Source organism: Canis lupus, chromosome 3 (assembly GCF_048164855.1).
Source record: "Canis lupus baileyi chromosome 3, mCanLup2.hap1, whole genome shotgun sequence".
In the NCBI taxonomy this organism is placed as follows: domain Eukaryota; kingdom Metazoa; phylum Chordata; class Mammalia; order Carnivora; family Canidae; genus Canis; species Canis lupus.
In genome coordinates, this window is record NC_132840.1 from 80,077,446 (window position 1) to 80,099,919 (window position 22,474).

Below are 22,474 nucleotides of genomic sequence, written 5' to 3' on the forward strand. Positions count from 1 at the left end.
TGGCACGAGGCTTGCAAAACCACAGGGCAGGGAACCAGCCAGAGTCTGAATAAGCAGATGAAGTATCCAGGCAATAGCTCTCACCCTTCTGCCTCCAGCTAGCAAATATGTGTGTTTGGTTGAATCCCAAGGCACACATCTTGTATTTATTTTACTGCTTTCGCTTGTGTTTTCCTAACCTTGCCGGATACTTTTTTCGGAGAAAAGAAAGTCTGGGGCAACATTTTATATTTGAAACACCCAAATGCCTTTACCCAATGAGGAGCACATGGCATGAATGATTACCGATGAGATTGTTGAAAAATCATTTCCATTAGTTTTGGGGTGAAAGGCATGGGTGGGACACCCTCTTCAGATACATTCACCTTCCAGCTTTGCTTCAGCTTCAGAGAACATCAGCATTGGCTCACATCCTGTGAGGGTGGTTGGCTGGGGCATTGGGACGAGGGCTGAATCAACCTCAGATGGCCACGTAGCTAAATACAGGCTTTGAGGGCTCCTGGATGTCAGCACTGGGCCAGACACATTTTATAAATGAGACTAAGGCTCCCAGAAGGGCCGTGATTGGCTGATTCCCAAATCCATGGTCTTTCTCCGGTGCCCATGCTGCCTCTGTCTTTCTGGGGTTGGATTGTTTTGCCTGTTATCTTACCTCCAGTAACTACGTACTGAACCCCTGTGGTTCCAGGAGCACCTCGTAGCCCGGTTCTTGGCACAAGGTGGGTGTTCAGTATTTGTGGATGAAGGAGGGCTGTGTTCTAGTCCCATTGCTGCGAACCAGCTGGGGGCCTTGGGTGAGTCACCTGGGTTTCTAAAGCCTCTAGTTCCTTATTTGTGTTCAGGAAGTTGTAGTATGTGGCTTCTAAGGGCTCTTCTAGTTTTTGGGTTTTGGAAGGTGGGGCCTCCGTATGAGACTTGAACTGCTTGAGTGGGAAGACCAAGAGTTTGGCTCATCCAAGAAACTCTAGAACTTCCCTGGAGGCTGAGAGCCCAAGCTTCTTCCAGTCCTAAAGCAAAAGTTGGGAAGCCAGGGGCCTTCTTTCCTCTCGCCCCTACCCCCCAGTTGTAGTCTATTTTCTTGACTGCACCTATCTGAATTCTTACAGCTCATGTGTTATGACTCGAAGCTTTGAGCATGAGAGCATCAGCCCTAGAGGGTCATCAGACAGGCTACCTGCTTCAGCCCAGTTTTCAGATGAGGAACCGTGGTCAGAGAAGCTCAGAGACCCAAGCACGTCTCCTAAAGCTCCTTCCACGACACCTCATCGGCCACCTTTCTTGCTTTCTCCAAATAAAGCCTAAAGACCCCAACCTGTCACCCACACCCAATTCCTTCCTCACACATCCCACCCCCGCTCTGAGCAAGCGACTGGCCTTCAGGCAGGGAGGGCTTAGTGCTGCTTCTTGGAGGCTGCAGCCAAGCTCCCTCCCCTTGTGCATGGCATGCGGAACCCCTCAACATCAGGTCTAAGCACTTCCTTGCCCAGCTGGTACATGGCAATGACGAGGTGACCAGAGTGCCAGAAAAACATGGTCTTCTTATCTGCTTTGGCTACTGCAGAAAAACAAACTGCAAGGATTGTTTCCTGGGTAAAACAGGGGCTGGCAGGTTGACAGTGTGGGGCAAAGGGAGCCTCTGTCTGCGGCAGGATTCTGTGTTGGCAGCCTCAGGAAGAGGAAGGAATCGATGAAATGTGCAGAAGGGTGGCTTGAGGTCGAGGCTCATGAGATGCCCTTGGAAGGCAGGTTATAAAGAAGCTAGGATGGCTTTTTAAAATTACTATTTAACAACTGTTTTAGTAGCCACTGTGCGCCAGGCCCCTGCATTAGGTGCTCAGGATACAAAGATAAAACATTGGAGGCCATTCGCGTCTGGAGCTTGTTGTAATAATGTGATATAGGTACGTGAGGAGGTGAGGTTCTCAGGGGAGAGGGTGTCAGGGAAGGCGTCTGGAGACAGTTGAGTGTGAAGAGTGAAGAGGTGCCAGGCAGATGAAGCCTGGTTCTCAGCCCTGGCCACACATTAGAACCACTTGGGGAGCTTGTCAAACACCAAGGCTCCATCCACACATCCAACCAATTGAATTAGAATCTCTGGGGTTAGAACCCAGGCATCGATATTGGAAATTCCAAAGTGGAGCTGAAGTGGGGACCACTGTTTATGTGGTGATTTGTGTCTCAGGTTTCGGAAGAATGGAATGGCTAAGTGGATAAATATTGTTGGCTGGTCGGTCGGTCGGTCGGTTGGTTGGTTTTTAATATTGAGCCTTCTTATTCACTCCTTCTAGAAGGCCATGAGAATTGCCTTTCAGATTTGGGTCCTGGGAGGAGCAGGATGAAGGGAGGAGGGAAGGCAGGAAGAGAGAAAGGGAGAGGAGGAGTTTGGGGCTGTGGCATCTAAGCATTTAGTGACATTGTCACAAACCACGCCTCCCTTACTGCCAGGACCTCCTGCAGAATTCCCCCAATTCCATGTCTGGAGTCTCCAATAACCCCCAGGGGATTGTGGTCCCAGCCTCAGCTCTCCAGCAGGGCAACATCGCCATGACAACCGTCAACTCACAAGTGGTGTCAGGTCGGTGCAGGGGATTGTGGGGGACACTCCTGGGAGGAGAAGGGGTGGCCCCAAGGGGGCTCCAGGGGGCGGGGGGCAGGGTGCTGTACAATCTTAGGAAGTGGGAGGGGTGCCCCCTGACAAGGAGCTCAATTTCTTGACTAAAGTGTTCTCTGAGTTTATCGATGGCTCGCACCAAGATCTGATTGTGATATTTTGGAACAAATTTGGGTCAGAATCTCATGAGCCCCTCAAAGACCAAGTAAAGCTATTGTCCCTGCCCCCAAACACTTCCCACCAGAGGCTCTGCTCTCTGGACCCCATTCCCATCCCGCCCCCCCGCAACAGGGACTTGAGTGCCTCCAGAATAGAAGGTGTTTCCATGGGAGTGCCAAGCAAATTGAAAATCCTGCTTGCCCTCACTCCTACCCACCCCCGTGGCAGGGGACCCAAAAACTGGTTGTCTCCTCAGGTGGAGCCTTATACCAGCCGGTTACCATGGTAACCTCCCAGGGTCAGGTGGTCACCCAAGCAATCCCCCAGGGAGCCATCCAGATCCAGAACACACAGGTGAGTGTCCGTGCACAGGTGTGTGCGCACGTGCATGGTATGGGGAGGGCAACCGTAACCGTTTACTATCCGCCAGGCCCTTTACACCAGCGACTCCTTCAATCCTCGTTATTCCTCTAAGAGGTATCGTTACCCCCAGTTTACCTATTGGAAGCTGAGTGTCAGGAAGTCCTAGGATTTCCCCACCTCTCAGGGTTACATCAAAGGATCCTGCACCTCCCACTCCTGGCCTCTACCCCAAGCCACCCCGCAGCTCAGTGGGATACAGCGCGCACACAAGTAGGGGGAGAAAGAGGATCTGAAGTCAGGCCTGAGATGTGACATTAATTTGTCATCTTGGATAAGTCACCTGAGCCTCAGAGTTCTTATCCCCAGAAGGGGGGTTAACACCAACTGCACGCAGCCCTCCTACCTTCAGGGCTGCTGTCAGTGCTCACCATGGGAATGGGTAGGAAGGTGCTTTGCAAACTGTAAAGTAACCCAGAAATGCTCATAACCAGTGGATGGTCTCTGGCAAGTTTGTCTCTCCTCTACGGTCTGCATGTCCCTGTTTCCTTTGTGTCCTCTCTCATCCCCTTCCCCCGCACCCCCTCCCCCTCCTTCTTCCCATTCTCTGAGGGGCTGGTGCAGAGTGAAAGGAAAGGTGGCCTTCCTGGGGCCCTAAGAACCAGTTGGGAAGGGGGTTGGCGGCGAGCCTGCGTCACTATGGCAACAGGTCCCCGGCTGCTGGCCCGCCAGGCTGCTGATGCTAATTTTTTCTCCACGTGCCCTGAAGGTTAACCTTGACCTCACCTCCCTCCTGGACAATGAGGATAAGAAGTCCAAGAACAAACGAGGAGTCTTGCCCAAGCACGCCACCAATATAATGCGTTCTTGGCTCTTCCAACATCTCATGGTGAGTGTGTGTGCACTGGGGGTGTGGAGTTGCAGCGTGGGGTACGAATAACCCCCCAGGGTCCAGACTCTGCTGTCACCCCCGGATCTTCAGAGGGTGTGGCCCCACAGAGAGGCTCTCCCAATAGGGATCTCATCTTCCAGAGGCCAAGGCAGATGAGAGGCTTCAGAGGGGCCTAAAGCTGGGAGAGGCTCTCTCCAGTGCTTGCTGCTGCCACGAAAAAGTGTGACGCCAAATGAGGGAATGAGCACTGATTTATTCTGAAGGGAGCACTGGGCAACGTTTCATGAACGGAGTGAGGTTCTGTGGGGCCAGGACTGTGGTTCCTGCGGGCGGCTGTGCATACTCCAGCCCCTCTCCCATGGAAGAAAAGGGTGATCCTCAGCCAGGGCTCTTCTGTATCCCTGGAGTCCTCGCTGCTGGGGTAGCAGCAGATGCGTGGCCCTTTGCTCGGTCCCTCTGATCAGAGCGGCCAGATGAGGCACAGGGCTGGAGCGGTGGCTGCAACCACCAAGTCTGGAGGAGCAGCCCAGGGAGACTTCTCCTTCCTCACGTAACCAGCTCAGCTCTGGTGCGGAACAACTGCCTCCAATGAGCCTCTACGGCCACTTCCATAAAATGGCGATAAAGCCTTGGCTTTAAATGTAATGTCCGTAAAGAGCCTGCTGTGTGCACTCACATGATGGCAGCTGTGTGCTGTGTGCAGTGTTGGTTGCGACAGACAGGACTGTGGTTGAACGTCAGGAATGAGATCAAAGCTATAATCCCCTGGCATCGTTCAAGAGCTGTCCCAATAAATGAAGGCCAATGGCCATGTCTGGGCTGATCCTGTAGGGTGTGCATGCATGCGCATGTATGTGTGCATGTGTGTATGCACACGTGTGTGCACCCAAGGTGGGGAAGTAGATTCTGGAAGCACCAGCAGGCTTCCAACAGTGTATGAGGTCTTGGCCTGGCATGGCGGTACAAAGATAGATGGAAACAAACAGATACCAAGGGACTGTCTTGGCCTGTGAGGAAGAACCAAGAGTGAGGGAAACTCTTCCTGAGGAGGAAGAAATCAAATGGATCATAGGAATTTTTTTTTTTAAAGATTTTTATTTATTTATTCATAGAGACACAGAGAGAGAGAGAGAGGCAGAGACACAGGCAGAGGGAGAAGCAGGCTCCATGCACCGGGAGCCCGACATGGGATTCGATCCCGGGTCTCCAGGATGGCGCCCTGGGCCAAAGACAGGCACGAAACCACTGCGCCACCCAGGGATCCCGGATCATAGGAATTAATCAGTCTGTCAATCAACAACCCTTTATTTGAAATAGGAGTACCTCCAGAAGCCATGGCGCCTGAGCCTGGGCTGTGGTGCTCAGATGTGGGCATCCTAGGGACTCTGGCCTGGAAGCACTAGGCCCACACACCCAGAATTGCTCCATGGTGACCAGTGTGGGGCTGGGCCTCTGCATCTCCCCACACAGGTCCACCCTCCAGCTCTAGGGTCTTGGGGCCCCCTCAGTGCTTTGCTGAGGAAGCACATTTTGAAAGCACCAACTAGAGAACAATCAGGAACCTAGTTTGGAGAGAAGAGACTGGAAGGCCTAGGGTCAAGGTGAGGGGATGAGGTTGGAGAGACTCTGAGATCCTAGTGATGAAGCCAGGGAGCCAGGGCCAGGTCCTTCCTCAGGCCTCTTGGGAGCAGCTCTGACTCAGTGGCAGAAGATGGTGGCAGGGATGTCCAGGCCTCCTGCCTGTTCTGGTTCTCCACACTGTCAAAGAGCCCCAGGGGCCCAGTGAGCTCAGTGTCCAGCTACAGTTCCCAGCCCCACCCATGGGAAGAAGGGCTCTCGGGGAAGGACCTGTTTCTGTGCCCTGGCCTGTCACAGCCAAGATGGCAGCAGCTGGTCCTCTCCCCCCACCCCCAGCCGTGGGTCCGTGGCAATGGTGTGTGACTATAGACTGTGGGTGCGGTGGAAAGCTCATGGGCTCCTGAGGCAGCCAGACCTGAGCTCAGATCTATACTTAACCTCTCACTCTGTAACCTAGACACACTCACACTCAGGAAGCAGCGAAGTTAACGCCAAGACCTCGCACACTGAGGTGCTTCACAGCTGTTAGTCCCTGTCCTTCCTGCCTCCCCAACCCCATGCATTTTTGAAGACTGATGTGAACCCACCTACAGCCTCACTTCTGAAGGAGAGAAAAGGCAAGCGTCGGAGGGGAAGGATGACCAGACCAATTCCCCTGCCCACCAGCCGGGGCGCCCAGGCCAGCACCTTGCACTGACCCCCATCGCCTGTGCGGGGCTCCTGCCTCAGCCACTTCCCACTGTCCCTTCGCATCTCACCCCTGACTTAAGTCTTAGGCTGAGACTCAAGGGTCATCCTATCAGCCCCTCCTGGCTGTGCTCCCCTCTGACCTTGGATTCCAGGTCACATCCCGCCCTCTTGGCCTGTTCCTGCTCAGCGCCCCTCTATAACTTAGTGTCATTTCTTTCCCCTCCATGGCCACTGCCAGCCTGCCTGGGGAAGGCAGAGGAAGGTAGAGGTGAAGAGAGAGGGGGGAGTTGCTGAGCGTACGCAGAAGAGAAGGAAGGGCCCCGATCAGCTCTACAGATGGGCCCGGGAACCCTGGAGAGGGCTTGCTGAAAAGCATGAGTAAGACTTTCTGCCCACACCCTCCCACCCCTGGACCCTCTCCAGCTCAGAGTGCACTCAGTGCGGATACTATTAATAAAGCACTTAACATTGGCAAAGTCCTCCCCCAGCTAATGCCTTCCTCACAGCGACCATCAGGAGAGGACAACGGAGTGACCCGCAGGCCTTTAAAAAAAAAGTTACAACTCAGAACCTGTGGACGAGCCAGGGAAGGGGATGGGGAGAAGTCCAGGCTCTAGGGACACAGCATGGCACAGCTGTCCTCTGCAGGCCCAGGCTGGGCCATGCGTCAGCCCGGCTACCCAGATATCGGTGGGTGCACAGGCGCCCAAACCCTAGCTCAGGAGAGGCTATAAAGACTGGGTGACAGGGCGCAGCGAAAAGAAGGCAGGCCTCGAGGCCAGACAGACGGGTACGAATTGAGGCCCCTGCCACTGGCTGTGCAATCTCCCTGCATCTAAAGAAAAAAGATAATACCCGTTTCCCGTGCTTATCAAAACTAAATGAAATAACACGGATAAAGAGCCAAACCTGGCACATAGTCACATTTAAGAAATGTGAATCCTCTTTGAACTTTCTAGAACAGTGGACTAAGAGCGAGTTCTTGAGACCAAGGCCCACGGTTTGTGAAAATTAGAGGTGGACGCCGGATCTGTTGTTCTGATCTATAAACATCTACTGAAAAAATATATATTTTTTTATATATTTTTACCATCATTTGACCCTAAAAATATTCTGATGAAGACTGTTATTTACGTGTTCTGCGTATGTATGTATGGGTCAAACGTACATGTCTCGTGTCTCTGACTCCTTGTAGATTGCTCCAGAACGGGGATTATACATTATACCTCTTATGTGGGCCCTAAAGATTTGATTCCCAGAGTGTGCACCTTTATAGGATGTTACAGGCGTTGCTCCTGATACAGGGTAAAGGAATTTGGGAAAATCTGAGTTATACAAAGTTTAGCTCAGTTCTTGACTCTTAGTGTGCTAGGGAGGGGCATTGCCAATTCACAAGAGGGGGCATGGTTGGAAGCTTTCCCTAAACATATTTGGTTACTCAAAGCCCCTTCCCCACCCCCCTCGTTTGCACTGTCTCTTTGAGGAACAACTCGGAGATAGTAGCTCTTGGGAAATAGAATTCTGCAGTAACACCGTATCTGCACAAAGTAGCTGTTCGGTTTTAGGGGAAAAGGGTAGAAAAATGCATGAAAAAGGACAGATTTCAATGTGTTGATTGGTTCGTTGGAAAAGTTGGCCCAAGAAAGGCACAGCCATTAGAAAGATACATTTTATTTTAATTTAGAAGATATGCATATATATTGATTTGCTAATGCCTTGATACAGGGCCACGATCTTTTTCTGATGAGACGTTGTCCTTTTACTTGCACAAACCTCTCCCATAATAGAACATCTATAAATTCCGTCTTTATTTAACATGGGATAAGAACTTTGAGGTCTGGGAAGTAATCTGGCCAGGGGATCTTTCTAGATTTTTATTATGTATTCCAACCTCTTACGTTTGTCTCAAGATCCTCACTACAGGGCATTTTTTAAAGAAATCGGAGTCCCCAGTCTCTCCAAAGCATTCCACTTCGTTTTCTTAGCAAGAATAACTTTCTTTTTGCATTCATATTTCATTGGTTCCCAGAATAGTTAAATTGTACATCATCACACTAACACATAAAACTGGCATAAGCCAGTCTGGATACACACGCTGCGGACTTCCTGATAAGCAGATAGAGGGTCTGATGAACCCCCTACACAGTAGCCTATTCATCCCGAGCACCCAGAACGATGTGGACGGCGGTTGTCATGGTCTGCGGAAGAAATGGAGAACATTGTAAATCTACAATCTCGGTTGGTAGGGGTTGCTTATTCAAACTTCTGTAGTAAATACTAGTTTTTCCCGTTGTCTTCTTTCCCTCTGGGAGAAGTTAGTATTCTTTGATTCCTTTTGTCCTGAATCTGAGGCTTCTTGTCATTTCCACTCTCGTGCGGCATGCGGAGCTACCGAAGTGGATTCAGAGGACAGAATGCTCTTGAGATGGAGCTTAAACCCCAGAGCCCTTTTGCTGTCAGGCTGCAGTGAGATTGGGAAGGTTTCTTCCATTAGCTGCTCGCTGTTGTGTCCCTGAAGAATCCAGTGATATTTTCTTGCTATTGCTTTTTGGCTCAAAGAAGCCAAACTCCTGCTGGAAGCAATAACTCCATAGCAAACCCAGGCTGGAGGAGAAAACCCTGCAGAGGGTCCTCTCCACGGGATGGGGAGGGAGAGGCACCGCTCTTCCCTCCCAGCTTCTGCCTCCATCCCCTCTGCTCCGGATCCCAGCACCCCGGGCCGGGCCATGCTGCTCATTCCCACCCGAAGTATGACTGTTCTCTGCACTTTTGCCACAAAAGCACAGGAGCAACATTCTAGAATATTCTCTGCATGTGGGGAGATCCCAGAGAGGAAACCAGTCCCCAGCTGGCCCCGCCGCACATCAAAGCAGCGGCTCCTTCACTGCGCAGGCCAGATCCAGGCTAAGCGTCTTCCAGCATCATCTCCTTTAATCCACCCGGCCAGCACAGGAGCTGGGTACTACTATAATCTTCTTTGTGCCGGTAGCAAAAGTAGACTCGAAGAAGGGAACACGCTCCCCAACATCTCGTGGGATTTGAACTCAGGTCTGTGGTACCTCGAGGCTCTAATTCCTCACCCACTGGGGTTACACTGCCTCTGCATTGACCCAAGACACCAGAGCATCTCTCGGCTCCCACTCAAAGTCTAGGTGAAGCAAAGGGGAACCTTGGCTGTCAGCGGAGGCTCTCAGTGGAGACCCAGAGCCCTGTCCTGGCGGGGAGACGGGGGGCAGGAGATTTATATGCCAGCCCTAGTTTCCAGATACAATGAGGCCGCCTCACCATCCCTTCCTTCCCTCTCCCTTCTCCATCCATCACACTGACACCGCTCGTGTGGCATCTGGCCAGGGTCACAGCGTGGACTATGCCTGCTGCCATCCCGTCCCACCCTATGGTCGAGAGGGCTGCCCTTCCACGCGGCCACTCGATGGCCGAGGGCCTGGCTCCAGGGCCGTCCCGTGAACTCTATGCGGCTGTCACAAAATGCACCCGGGGCCTTCTCTGTATGACTTTTTTTTAATTGAATTATAATTCACATACCAACATTCACCCTTTATAAGTAAAGTCAGAGATTTTTAGTATATTGAGACTTGCGCAATCATCACCATTGAATTTCAGAGTATTTTCATCACTGGAAGAAGTTCTGTACCCGTTAGCTATTGCTCCCCAGCCCCTAGAAACCAGTCATCTACTTCGGGTCTTTATGGATTTGCTGATTTTGGATCTTTCCCGTGAATAGGTTTATCATACTCGGTCTTCTGTGACTGGCTTCTTTGACTTCTGTTTCCAAGGTTCATCCGTGTTGTAACCCGCATGAGTGCTTCCTTCTGCTTTATGGCTGAACAGAATTCCACTGCATGGACAGACCACATTTTGTTTATCTGCTCATTAGCTGATGGACGTTTGGGTTGTTTCCACTTTTTGGCTTCTGAGTAATGCTCCTATGAACATTCTGGTACTCCACGTGATGTGAGCGTGGCCTTATCTTAGCGAGTCTTTGTCAGATTCCCAGCTATTCTCACCCACAGCCCCAGAGCCTCACATGCCGGGCTCAGCCCTGCCGGGGGAAACAGGCTGCCACATACCCGGGTACGGCGTGTGCCCTGAGCGTGGCTCCTGGCCAAGGAGGGCATGTGGACGTGAAAGCCAGCTGGTTGCCTCTGTGCCTTGGTGTTATCTCCAGTTACTCAACAAACATTCTTTGTGTGTCTTGCCACCTTCCCCATGCCTAACATGGTACTAAAGCCCCGAGGAATATGCATCTGTCTCCGTCAGAGACCCACTGAGAGGATCCACCTAGAACTGACTTAGGAACGGTGGTGTCTCTTACCCACAGAAAGAGTGTGGCCTGTGGAACGGGCATGATACGGGAGGCAAGCTCCGGATTCGAGTGTCATGTCCTTTCTTACCTAGCCAGGAGGCCGGGGGCAGGCTGCCTGACCTCATCAGGTCTCAGTCTCCTCTGCTTTAAAATGGGAATCATGAGACCCAGCTCACAGTGTTGTTGTGAGGATGGAATAAGATGTGTGTGAAAGTACTTTGTCCCGATACAGACACAGCTACTGTTGCAGATGCCTCCCATCTCACTCCGGGAGTCCCCATAATCTGTCCTGTCTCACAAGAAGCTGAGAGAAATCTTGACACTTCTAGGGAATCTGTGGGGAAGAGCAAGAAAAGTTGAAAAGCAAAAAAACAGCTCAGAGAGACTTAGAGAGACCATTTTTGTTCCGGAATATCTTGTCTGCTACTTTTTCCTTTAACTTTGCCACACAATCTGAAATTCCACTCATCAGAGATCCACTTACAAGTCTCCAATCCCTGTCAAAAACAGATGCCAATGGAGAGGCCAGGATGCCATCATTCATTCACAGCTTAGTATGAATTAGTTCCAAAGCTTGCTTTTTTACTCCCACTCAGCTAAGATCAGCTTCATGGGAAGAGTGCCAGTGCTTGTTAGCAGTAGCAAATGAAGATTAGAATATTTTTTAACACAGCACTTTGAGGAGGCAAACCAGAATGGGGCGCCAGAGGAAAGGTTTCTAGCAATTGTTCTTAACCTCTTTGAGACCACCCCTCGCCCCCAACCCCCCAGACCTCTTGAGAATCTGATGAGTTTTATCTACCTCATCATGAATATAGTTTCAGGAGATTTGACCCTGAAGTCCTAGCAGCCAGAGGCTTCAGATTGGGAAGGCTGACTGCAGAGTCACATGAGGGCCCCGGGGCTTTGAGAAGAGGTACTGAGAAGTGCCAACAGGGCCCAGGAAAAGAAAAAAAGACGGAGTCTGTGCTCACCTATCTCAGAATTTACTCTGGTCTAGTCCACTCCCTGAAAATAGAACAAGATCTCTTGTTTGTCCATGAGTCCTGGGGGCTTCCTTCCACCAGAACACAGATCTCTAACTAAATCAGCCTTTGAGGCTAGCCTGGAAACCTAGCTAATTAAAAAAAAAAAAAAAAAAAAAAGAATATCACTGTTTCTATGGGAAACAGTGATCTAAGTTCCAAATACAGTATCTATCCCCTAACACCTAAGTTTTGGGTAATGAGACATGATTTCAGCACTCAAGGGACTGATCATTTAATTAGGGAAACAAATTAGACACATAAACCATGAGTGGTCAACCCATGATATAATCAGGTACTAGCATGCACATGCTCACACATACACACACACTCAAGGGGTTCAAGAATGGAGGAATCCATGTAGATGAGAGGAGTTTGACCATCTGTGCTGGTCAGACACATCCAGATTAGCATGTCCAGAACTGGCCATCACATTTCAAAAGGTCCTTTGACAAGTTGTGTCCAGAGAAGAGCAGCTGGGATGGGGAAATGTCTGTTCAAACGACCCTTAACAGGAAACATGTCACATCATGAATGGTTAAGGGGACTGGGGATGTTCGGTCCATAGAAAAGATTTGTTCCTTTAGGACCAGCACGGTATAGTATAAGGAACAAGGGTTTTGGAGGCAGACAGACCTGAGACTGATTCGAGCTCCATTTTTGTAGTTGCGATATGACCTTGAACGGGTCAACTAGCACCTCTTGATGCTCATTACCTCTTCATAGAGTAGAGATAATGATACCCACCTATGGCGAAGATGATCAATAATATGCTAAAAAGCGCAGCGCCTGACAGATGGTCTAGCCCAGAGGTGGAGTGGATGTGGTTAAAGATACAGGGGGTGTGAGTCTGGGCTCCGCCACTCACTGCATGTATAACCTGGAGCCAGTTTTTTTAACCCCTCTGGACTCGGTTTTCTCAGGCGTAAAATGTGAATAATGATGCCTATTTCATAGGTACCTGGAAAATTCAATGAGAATACATGTCAGGTATTTTGACCGCATACTCTGTGAACATTGTAAGTATTCAAAGTTAGCCAAAAACTGTAGGCATCCAGTAAGTGGTGGTAACTCTTGTTATGCAGGAAGAGGCAGTGCAGTAGGCTTCTGTGTGATTTCAGAGAACAGTCTAGGCTCTCTGGCTGGATGTCTCTCAAGACAGAAGACTTGAGCTCAATAGAAAGACTCTCCCAACCATCAGAGCAAAGGGTTGCACACTGCACACTGGCACTGCAGGGCCACGTTCCCCCGCCTTCTTCAGGATGGTCCACACAGGAAATGGTAGGAAAACAACTACACCACTTACAGTTGGAGACCAGCTAGGGCATTCCCGCCAGCCCAGACCCCGCCGAGCCACACCAGCTCTATCTCTGCACACCTGTAACTTGTTTGGGTGCATCGCTGAAAGTGCTGGTACCAAGGACTCCTGCCCAGTGGGAGAGGAGACTTCAAGGGCTCTTGCATGACTGAGCTATCGCTTTTAACAAGTCCTGCATGTAATGCTGATGAACAAAGTTAGGGTCTAGTGGAAGAGATGAGATTTGGGCCAGACCTGGAAGGGTGGCTAGGATTTAGAATGGAGTAGGGAGGGAAGCAGGAGTTGTCTGGATGAGAATTCTCTCCCGATTGACCATCACTGCCCCTGTCTGGGCTGTGATTGTTGCAGACCAAGGAAACTGACCCCTCCTCCTAGTGTTTTGAGCATTAACTCCTGCTCTCCCCTTTACTTGCCACATCCCCACACCATCCAGAGCCCAGGGAACTCTGTGGCTCCTTGTCATGCCATAACTGTTGTCTGTCCCATGCTGCTCAGGCATCTGTACCTGTAGAACTCCGGGGGAAGGTACACCAGGAGCGGGAAGTGAGGCTGACTGTGTCTTGGTTGCATTTATCTTTCTGTGCCAGAGAAATATTAGGTCTTGGATTCCTGCCTATGATATGAAACTATTTTCTCCCACCTAGCTTTCACTATAGGGACATGGGGAGAGCAGACCCCTGGAAGCTGCCCTCAACTCCCCAGGACAGATGGAGAGTGGTGGAAGCATGCCCTAGGACACCCATAGTCCCAGGGTGTGAGCCACACTGGCTGCTTCAGCAGCAGTGAGTCCCAGGGATAGAGGCAAGTTCGGTGGTCTCCAGCAAAGACAGGGACTTATTGACAATTGACTGGTCAGTGGCAGGGTTGGTTGGAGCTGATCCCAGAAGACAGGAGGTGTGGGAGGCACGGCTTGCACTGAGCCCCAGGACGCTCCATGGGAGCCTGCAGCTCTCAAAGATCCCACCCAAAAAAATGGCCAGGGGAGATTTACAGCCTCACAGCATCCCCCGAGAAGCCTGAGATCCAGGTTAGGGGAAAACACCCCATCATATGTGCACAGGGGCTGGAGCAGTCCCAGATTCCAGGAAATAAAACCATTTGAACAAAGGAGCACATCTCTCCATGCACGGAAGGAGCTGCTGGGGGCTCTTGCCATCTGTCAGAAAAACAACCTGTGGCTTTCATAGAGATCGAGCCACATGTGCCAAGCAGCAGATTTATTTTATTTGTTATTTATTTATTTAAGAAACACAGAGTGCCAGGCACTGTTCTAAGCACCTTTCAAATATTAACTCATTTAATCCTCTTTGCCACCTCAGAGGTAGGTGGGATTATTTTCCCCATTTTACAGAAGACGAACCCAAGTAACAAGCTCAAGGCCTTGAGCTGGTGAGAGACCAGTGTTCAAAGCCAGACAGTCTGGCTCTAGAGTTCATGTTCTTACCCAAGTCTTACTGTGCTACCCCGAAGACTCCTTCAGAAAGCTGGCCAGTATGCCTCTATAGACCCTAAGTACTCCAATCTCCTCCCCACAAACATGCATGGAACAACCCACCCTTTTAGGAAGTAGGGTGGCTTGATTATAGGGAGTATTCCTGGGGAGTCTGGCTCACTGATGCTCCCCACCCTCTCCCACTCCTCTTCACTCACAAAGACACCTGGGGAATGGTGACAACCACCACTTAACCCCTTCGGTTCCTATGATCATCCACTCCACGGACACATGCTGAACACCTACCATGTGTCAGGCATTTTCTTTGGCACTGATGAGGTGGGGGTAGAAAGAAAGGTGGGAGCCTCATTTCCTCAAAAACATTCTGTACATCTGGTTGGAGTGAAAGACAATTCCACAAATCATCCAGGTAGTGTGTGGAACCCGGGATAGGGTAAGCGTTCGAACTCAGAGGAGAGGTGCCCCCGCGGCCATGAGGCACTGGGGCCAAGTGAGGAAGGACCAGTCTTGCTGCAGCATGAAGGATGGATTGAAAGAGAAACCAGAGGGAGGGAAAACAGGTCCAGGATTGCAGGAGGGTGAAGAACCAGAAGGCGGCAGATTTTTTATGAGAGAAAACTGTAAAGCAATGAAAATGAATAGCTACAGTTACACAGAACTACGGAAGAGGAATCTCACAATTGTACTGTGGAGTGAAATCCTGCCTGCTAGCAGATTCCATTTATAGAGGATCCAAACACCAGGCGGAAGTAAACCATGATGTTTAAGGATGTAACATACATAGGAAAACTATAAAGAAAAGCAAGAAAGTACTGTAAAAATCCAGTTATCTCCAGGGAGGAAATCTTTGAAGGTGGTGATTGGGAAAGTACACAAGGGGAACTTTTGGGTGCTGATAATACCCTATTTTTTTTGCCTGGGTGGCGGTCCCACTGGTGTTGGTGATAATACATAAAGCTCTACATTTTAGTTCTTTGCGCCTTTCTGTGTGGGTACAATTATAAGGGGAGGGGAGTCTAAAGGAGAGATAGAAGAATGGAAAGTCTGCACAAGGCGCATTACAGTAAGAAAGAGGAGTTCCTGGGCTTCTCTCCTCTCTAAAAGGTTCATTTTTTTCCACTGAGCATCTCTGAAATCAGTGTGCACCCTCCCATTGACGGCATCTCAGGTGTGATGACAATGTGGTTGTTTTGGGGCCCCTCACCATCCCAACAGCCTCCCTTGGGCTAGCGTCTGCCCCTAGAGCAAGGCTGTGCCCACGGAGTTGGAGCTGCCCCAGGGTACATGCCCACAGTTGGTCAGGAGTGAGAAGGGAAGAGGGCTGGCACCTCTGCCAGTGCAATGCTTGGTCTCGGCGGGAAAGTGAGGAAGGAAAACTGGCTCCAAGCCCTGCTTCACTAGTAGCACCAGGCCACTGACACCAGCGGGCTGCTGCTTCCCCTGTGCTACCTCCCTTGGTGACTGGCTGGCCTCGTGCTTAGCTGCCTGGGCCAAGACAGTGTTCGGGTGAAAGAAGTGTGGCCAGGGACCCATGAACCAGCCCTGGCCATACTTCTTTCAGACCAAGAACCCCATGTGGGACTCACCCTTCACCCGAAGGTGCCTTCAGCCTCCATTTAGGGCAGATGACACCTGAGTGAGGAGGTCATAAAGCAAGGTGTCAGAAAGAGGCAGGGAAGAGGTTAGGTCAGATTTCAGAGGAACTTCCTATGGCAGCTGGGGCACCATGAAACACCTACTCGGTGTCAACGCTGCCCTGCCCTTCTCTGGAGACTGAACAGTTGGCAATGTGATGTCTGGGAGGCTTTGCTACATTGCACAGAGTGAGTCCATGAAGCCTACGTGCTTTACCCACAGTATCTCACTAAACCAGCCCCCAAGTCCAAGAGGTTCGCACTGTTCTGTTATTTCCATTTTAAGCTAAGGAAACTAAAGATGGAAGATGTAAAACAACAAATCTCCAAGCTCACATAGCCAGTAAGGGGGGCAGTGGGGGGGGGGGTGGAGTGCAGGACTTGACCTCTCCAAAGGTCCAAAGGCTGCGCTCTTGACCATTAGGCGGCTCTGCCTACTTGTGTGAGGCTCCGTGGCTGCCCTGAGAAAGATCTGTCATTTTCTGGCCCATTCTGTATCCCTTTTTCAAGGAAGGATTACCTACTTCCAGAAAGCTGCTGCCTGCTTCCCTCCCAACTCCCGAGGAGTTCTTCCAAATAATGACCAGAGAGTAGCTAGTATGGTTTGATGGCTTACCACGATCTCTTTTGACTCCTCTTCCCGTCCTTGGCCCCGAGCCTTTCCAATTGTGCTAAAAGTAGCACTGAGCAAATCGAGGTCTGTCCAGGAGCCAGGACTATTTTGACTCTGTCCTCAGGAATCATCTGGTCTGAGGCGTGTACAAGCTGGACTGCTCCTATGAGCACTCAGATGTGGTGCCAGGAATGTTCTGGCCGACACACCTGTCCCTAGAGCTGGGCCAAAGCTGCCACTCACCCCGTGGCCTCCACCACGTGCCTCCTGAGATACTGCTTCCAGGCGGGATGGGTGGTGGCATTTGCACTGTTGGGAGGATAAGAGGCTTCTCTCTCTCTCTCTCTCTCTCTCTCTCTCTCTCTCTCTCTCCCCATAAGAGAACAACCAGCCAGTTCAGTGACACTGCCTCTCACCCTCTCCATTCAATGGGAGCATATCAACCTGTGGATTTATGACATCCACTCAGAATGTGGGCTTGGACACAGCACACATTATCCCTCCATGGGAGGCTGAAGGATGTCCTTCCTTCCCTGGAGGTCTTTAAGAGTGGAAGAGATTTGCATCTGACTGGCTTCAATGTAAGTCTTGGTGCAAGGCTCCTGCCTGGAACGCCCATCCTCTCCTTTGCTAGGATGGCTTGGCCAGTCTTCAAAGTCCAGCTGAAGTCCCACCTTGCTAGGGAAGTCCTCCCTGACCAGTCCAGCCCACCCTTCTCTTACTGCCCGGTGCCCACACTCCCCGCTTGTAGAGGCGTTTTTTCCCTTTTGTCTGTAGCCTTTCTGGCTCTGAGCTGTGAGCGGCGACAGCCAGGTGTCCTTCACTCGCCAGCAGCCAGGGGGCAGCAGCCTCCCCTCACCTGTGGGCGGATGGGCCGCACAGCGGACAGGGACAGCCTCTCTGCTCAGGAAACAAGTTGGCCATCTCCTCCTTGTGTTGGCTCGCTCGTGTGTTCCACACACAGACACTGAACACCGCCCCTGCCTGGGCTGGACCCTGGAGATACAGTGTCGGATAAGACCCAGGTCCTGCCTGAAAGCAAGTCCCAGTCTCCTAGGGAGACCTCCCACCATATAACGGGCTAAATGCAGTTACTCAAACATTAGCCATCACTAACTCTGCCCCAGCAAGTTGGGAAATGCCTCACAGGGGATCTGATCTGTGACACGTCTCCCCAGAAGCTCAGAAATACACACAGTGGAAAAGTGGGAGAAAGAGCATTACAGTAGAGGGAACAGCAGGTGCAAGGACCAGGAGGCACAAAAGAGCCTAGTGCAGCCTGGCAAGGGCAGAAAGTTGCCATATTTTTGCTGTGTTCTCAGACCGAGTGTCCAAGGACAGGGAGGCTGCTTGGCTCCCTCTCATGGCTAGAGAAATTGGAATGCTGTGGGGCAGGAAAATAGGGCTTGGACCCCAGCCCTGCCCCAGAAGGTGTGAGAAACCTGGAGCCCCTCCTCCTCTGCGCCCTGGGGCAGCCAGCCTTCCTTTGTTCCTTCCCTGTTAGGATGAAATTGGCTCCTGTGACAGGGATGTGTTTTCCTGCTTGTTAGAATCTTAATATTGGGTGAATCACAAGGCCCAGCTACCCTGGCATGGTGGTCAGGGTCAGAAGTACGAATCTGAACAGCACATGATCCTGACTGCTGCAGGCAACTGCAGAGGTTGCTGCCTTTGTCACTGATAATGAGAGCACTTCCAAGGCTGTTGCTCTCACACTCATTCCTTAGACAGCCTTAAGCGCCTTGCTCACATCATCCCGTAATAATAGTATGAAAAGCCACCTCCTATTGAGCACTTTATGAGCATAATTTCATTTAACCACTAGGCGACTTTATGGTGTAGGGCTAAGGGACATGCCTGAATCCGAGTCCCACTCTCTGGGCCTAAGCAGCACTTTCTAATGGCACCTCCGTTATGAGAAATGACCCTGGCTAGAGGAGGCTGGACAGCTTGGCCCTGTGCCCTAAGAACCCCTAGATCCCACCTCCCCACTTCAAGGGCAAGGCTCTCACCTATTCAGACACTCATGACACCTTTACTGCATGCCTACTGGGTGCAAGGTGTGGTAGTGTGGGGACCTTTCCAGGAAAGACTTTACAAAGACATGTAGACCCAGTTACCATGTGGCTCACCATGTGGCTCACCACCCAGTTGGACCCAGAAGGACTCCTATTCCACCCCCACCCAAAACTTTCCCATTCTAATGTGACCTGTGCAGCCTTCCCAACGCCCTGGCCAACCCATTTCTCCTAACCTTCTATAGGGCCCATTACCCAAACCACCCAACCTTTGCTTTGTTTCTGCTTTCTTTCACTTGGGAGTCATTTGCATGTCATTTGCATGTGGAAGGCACTGGGGATACATTAATAAGACGAATTAATAAGACATGGTCTCTGCCCTCATGAAGCACAGTCTAAGAGAGAGGGAGACAAACATGTCATCAGTGCAATGACTGAAATGCCCTGGGACACCACTTCCTCACTCACTGCCACAAAGACATGGACTCAGTCTTACAAAGTGGCAGCATGAAGCAAGGGGAGGGAGATGGGACCAAAATGGAAAGAAGCTGGTGCCACCACCTGGGGGACACTGGAGAAGTCACTTGTTTCCTTCATCTGTAAAGTGGGACTAACAACACTTAACCTGCCTATCTCATAAAATGTTAGTGATAGGCTTTGTTAAATGAGATTAAGCGCAGGACAACATTTCACGGGTTACCAAGTATTGTTTATCTTCTGCCTCCTGGGAGGCCTGCATAAATCTGGGCACGGAGTAGATATTCAGTACATTTCAGTCAATTTAGATTGAATTGGTTCATATACCCCGTTTACCACCTTCTGTTAGGTCTGTGGACTTTTGAGGTCATTGTCAACCTAATACTAATAATGCTGACCTGCCTGCTGGGGGTTGGCTGTGAGGACCAAGTCAGGATGTGAAAGTGCCTTGGAAGCTCTCAACATGGAACCGTACTGACTCCTGGGAAACCAGTTGGGTCCCCCATCCTGGGGGGGACTGTGCTGAGGGCCGGGTGGCCCTGAATGTGGGAGCCTCAGACATGGGGCAGCCTCCCCCAAGCCCAGTCCCATTGCTTTTGGGAAACAAACATCATACTCTCCCCAACTTAGGCTCCGAACCGCTGGGCTGCCTGGGCCAGGACAGTGCTGTGTTGTGTCTAAGGGGACCGGGCCACCGTGTGCCCACCCCGCATTAGCCCTTCCCGTCTCATTTCAGCACCCCTACCCCACGGAGGATGAGAAGAGGCAGATCGCAGCCCAGACAAACCTCACCCTCCTGCAAGTAAATAACTGGTGAGTTCTCGCCCGCCCAAAGGCTCTCGGATCCAGGGGCCACCTGCCTGGCGAGGGACTGCGTAGGGGGAAGAGAGACAGCCCAGCCGGTCCGGCCCATTCCCTGGGCAGTCTTCCCCTTGGGCTCCAAGCAGAATCAACCCCAAACCACCAGCAACCCAACGGCCTAGAGCTTCATCTGCAGCTTCTCAGCGCCCTCTGCTGGGAGATGGTTCCGGAACAGCGCTGGAGGCCTGTGCGGAAAGCCCAGCCCCGCCTGCACCGCAGACGCGCACGGAGCGCAGGCCTTGGAGCCTGCAGGAGCCGCCACCTCTGCGAACTGAAAAACTACAACATTCTGCAAAGCTGGGGTGGGAAGGCGGAGGGAGAGTTGGCTGTTCTGACTTCGCAGGATCTGTTCCCCTTCTCTGTGTCTGGCTGGGCTGTCCTAGAAACCTGAGAGCAAGGTCTGGTTGGAGACCGGTAGCCCCAACAGGTGGGCCCCCTGATCAGAGCCCTGGGCCCTCTGGAGAGAGTCAGAGTATAGTGCTTCTGCCTAAGGGGACCCCTACTTCCTCTGTCCAGTTTTGACGAGTCCCGAGTAGAGATGTCTGACCCTCCTCATGCATCCCTCCCGTGCTGCTTTGTGGCTACCAAGCTCAGGTGATTCCATGAGCTTTGCAGGGCCCAGAGCTCTTCCCCGGCTAGGCTTTCACACCCTACATCAGCTCCCAGTCTGTTCTGTACAGTGGATCGGCTGCTGAGAGCCTGGAAGCAGCTCTGCACTCCCTGCACATGCGTGCATGCGCACACACATGCCACACAACCCCGGGGGGTGACTAACCAGGTCTCTCCCTTTACCCATGGGCAGGTTCATCAATGCCCGGAGGCGCATCCTGCAGCCCATGCTTGATGCCAGCAACCCAGACCCTGCCCCGAAAGCCAAGAAGATCAAGTCTCAGCACCGGCCCACCCAAAGATTCTGGCCCAACTCCATTGCTGCGGGGGTGCTGCAGCAGCAGGGTGGCGCCCCAGGGACAAACCCGGACGGTAAGAACTGGGGATAGGTGGACACTAGACTGGAGCTGGTGGGTAGACCTCCAGGACAGGCTCTGCAAAGACGCAAGGGCTGACCATCTACTTGCCTGAGTGACAGTGGCAGCGCTGTCACAAGAGTGATCTCCCTCCAAGGATGTGTGCGAGCCAGAAAGAAGGGGATGTTTCTGCATATGTGTTAACGAGCCAAAAAAGCAACCTCATAAAGAGGAGTGGGAGTCCATGGTCATCTGAGTCAATGACTGCTCAGCAGAGCCCCCTCCTCACTCCCACACCCACCCAAAGTTCCTTAGCGTCCATGAGTGTCTACACGGCTCCCCAGGAGCCAGGCCATCTATAAATACCGAAGCGGGCAGCTGGCTCGTGAACGGAGGCCAGGAAGAGCTTTGTTTTCCCAGCTTCTCCATCACACCCTCCAGATACACTTTTCTAATTGCTGGTCGCCTGGTGCACAATGAATAATTCAATGAGCCAGACATTTTATAGCTCGGCACGTGAAGATGGCTCTGTGTGGGAAGCGGAGTGGAGGTGTGGGTGTGCGCGTACATACCTTCCTGCGCGTCTATACGGTTGCGCTCAGGTTCCAGGTGCTGGGCAATTGCCACGTCAGGTGTAGCGGAAATAACAGGTTTTGAGCTAGACAGACCAAGAGGAGAATCCCAACTCCATCATGCCTGACTGTCACCTTGAGCTAATGACTTAACCATCTGAGACTCAGTCTCCTCCTCTTCAGAACAGGGATAATAACACCTGCCGTACAGAACCGTTAGAAAGTCGAAGTACTTAACATACTTACATGGAAGACGCTCGGTGAATGGTAACTAGGAGCACCACTGCTTGGGATGGGGCAGGGCATAGCTGACCCATGGCTGGGGGACTTGATACCCAAGAATTGTCGACCACCTGTGAGCCAGTCCCTGCAACTCTACCCAACTCTACCCAACACAGGCTCCTGGCCCTGACCCTTGTCATTTTCTCTCATGCAGGTTCCATCAGCCTGGACAACCTGCAGTCCCTGTCCTCAGACAATGCCACCATGGCTATGCAGCAGGCTATGATGGCTGCACACGATGACTCATTGGATGGGACAGAGGAAGAGGATGAGGATGAGATGGAAGAGGAAGAGGAAGAGGAGCTGGAGGAGGAGACCGACGAGCTTCAGACGACAAATGTCAGCGACCTGGGCTTGGAACACAGTGACTCCCTGGAGTAGTTGGCAGCCCAGATGGCACTGGTCACCGAGCGGGGGAGGAGTGTCGTCAGGAGGGCTTCAGGGTGGGGGGGAGGGGGGCATGGGCAGGCAGCACCAAGGAAGTTAGGCCCTAGCTTCCCCAAATCAGTAGCTTGAAGAAATGCAGAGGAGACACCTGCTCCTTCCCAACTACCAAGCTTCAATGAGTACCCCAGCCCCACTTCCCCAGAACTGCAGAGGACTCCGTCTGCGGGACCCGTCAAGCAGCCTGCGCGGAAAGGC

At 51.6% G+C, this 22,474-nt stretch overlaps 1 protein-coding gene and 1 long non-coding RNA gene across 21 annotated transcripts in view; one reads left to right on the plus strand and one right to left on the minus strand.

Moving 5' to 3' along the window:
- Positions 1-22,474, plus strand: part of PKNOX2 (PBX/knotted 1 homeobox 2) — a 309,127-nt gene that overhangs the window by 284,921 nt on the left and 1,732 nt on the right. For 19 of the 20 annotated variants that reach the window (XM_072822559.1, XM_072822557.1, XM_072822554.1 and 16 more), the window contains 6 exons: positions 2,446-2,575; positions 3,027-3,124; positions 3,900-4,019; positions 19,889-19,965; positions 20,816-20,994; positions 21,987-22,474. The exon at positions 21,987-22,474 is cut by the window's right edge and continues 1,732 nt beyond it. In XM_072822559.1, the coding sequence (XP_072678660.1) occupies positions 2,446-2,575; positions 3,027-3,124; positions 3,900-4,019; positions 19,889-19,965; positions 20,816-20,994; positions 21,987-22,213 (831 nt within the window). In that variant the 3' untranslated portion in view covers positions 22,214-22,474. The remainder of the gene's footprint in view (positions 1-2,445; positions 2,576-3,026; positions 3,125-3,899; positions 4,020-19,888; positions 19,966-20,815; positions 20,995-21,986) is intronic. The other variant, XM_072822571.1, reaches the window with a different exon arrangement.
- LOC140631188 (uncharacterized) lies at positions 7,947-16,921 on the minus strand. The gene is made up of 2 exons (XR_012028824.1): positions 16,661-16,921; positions 7,947-10,948 (listed from the first exon to the last, which is right to left on the minus strand). It is a non-coding gene; the product is annotated as an uncharacterized lncRNA (long non-coding RNA).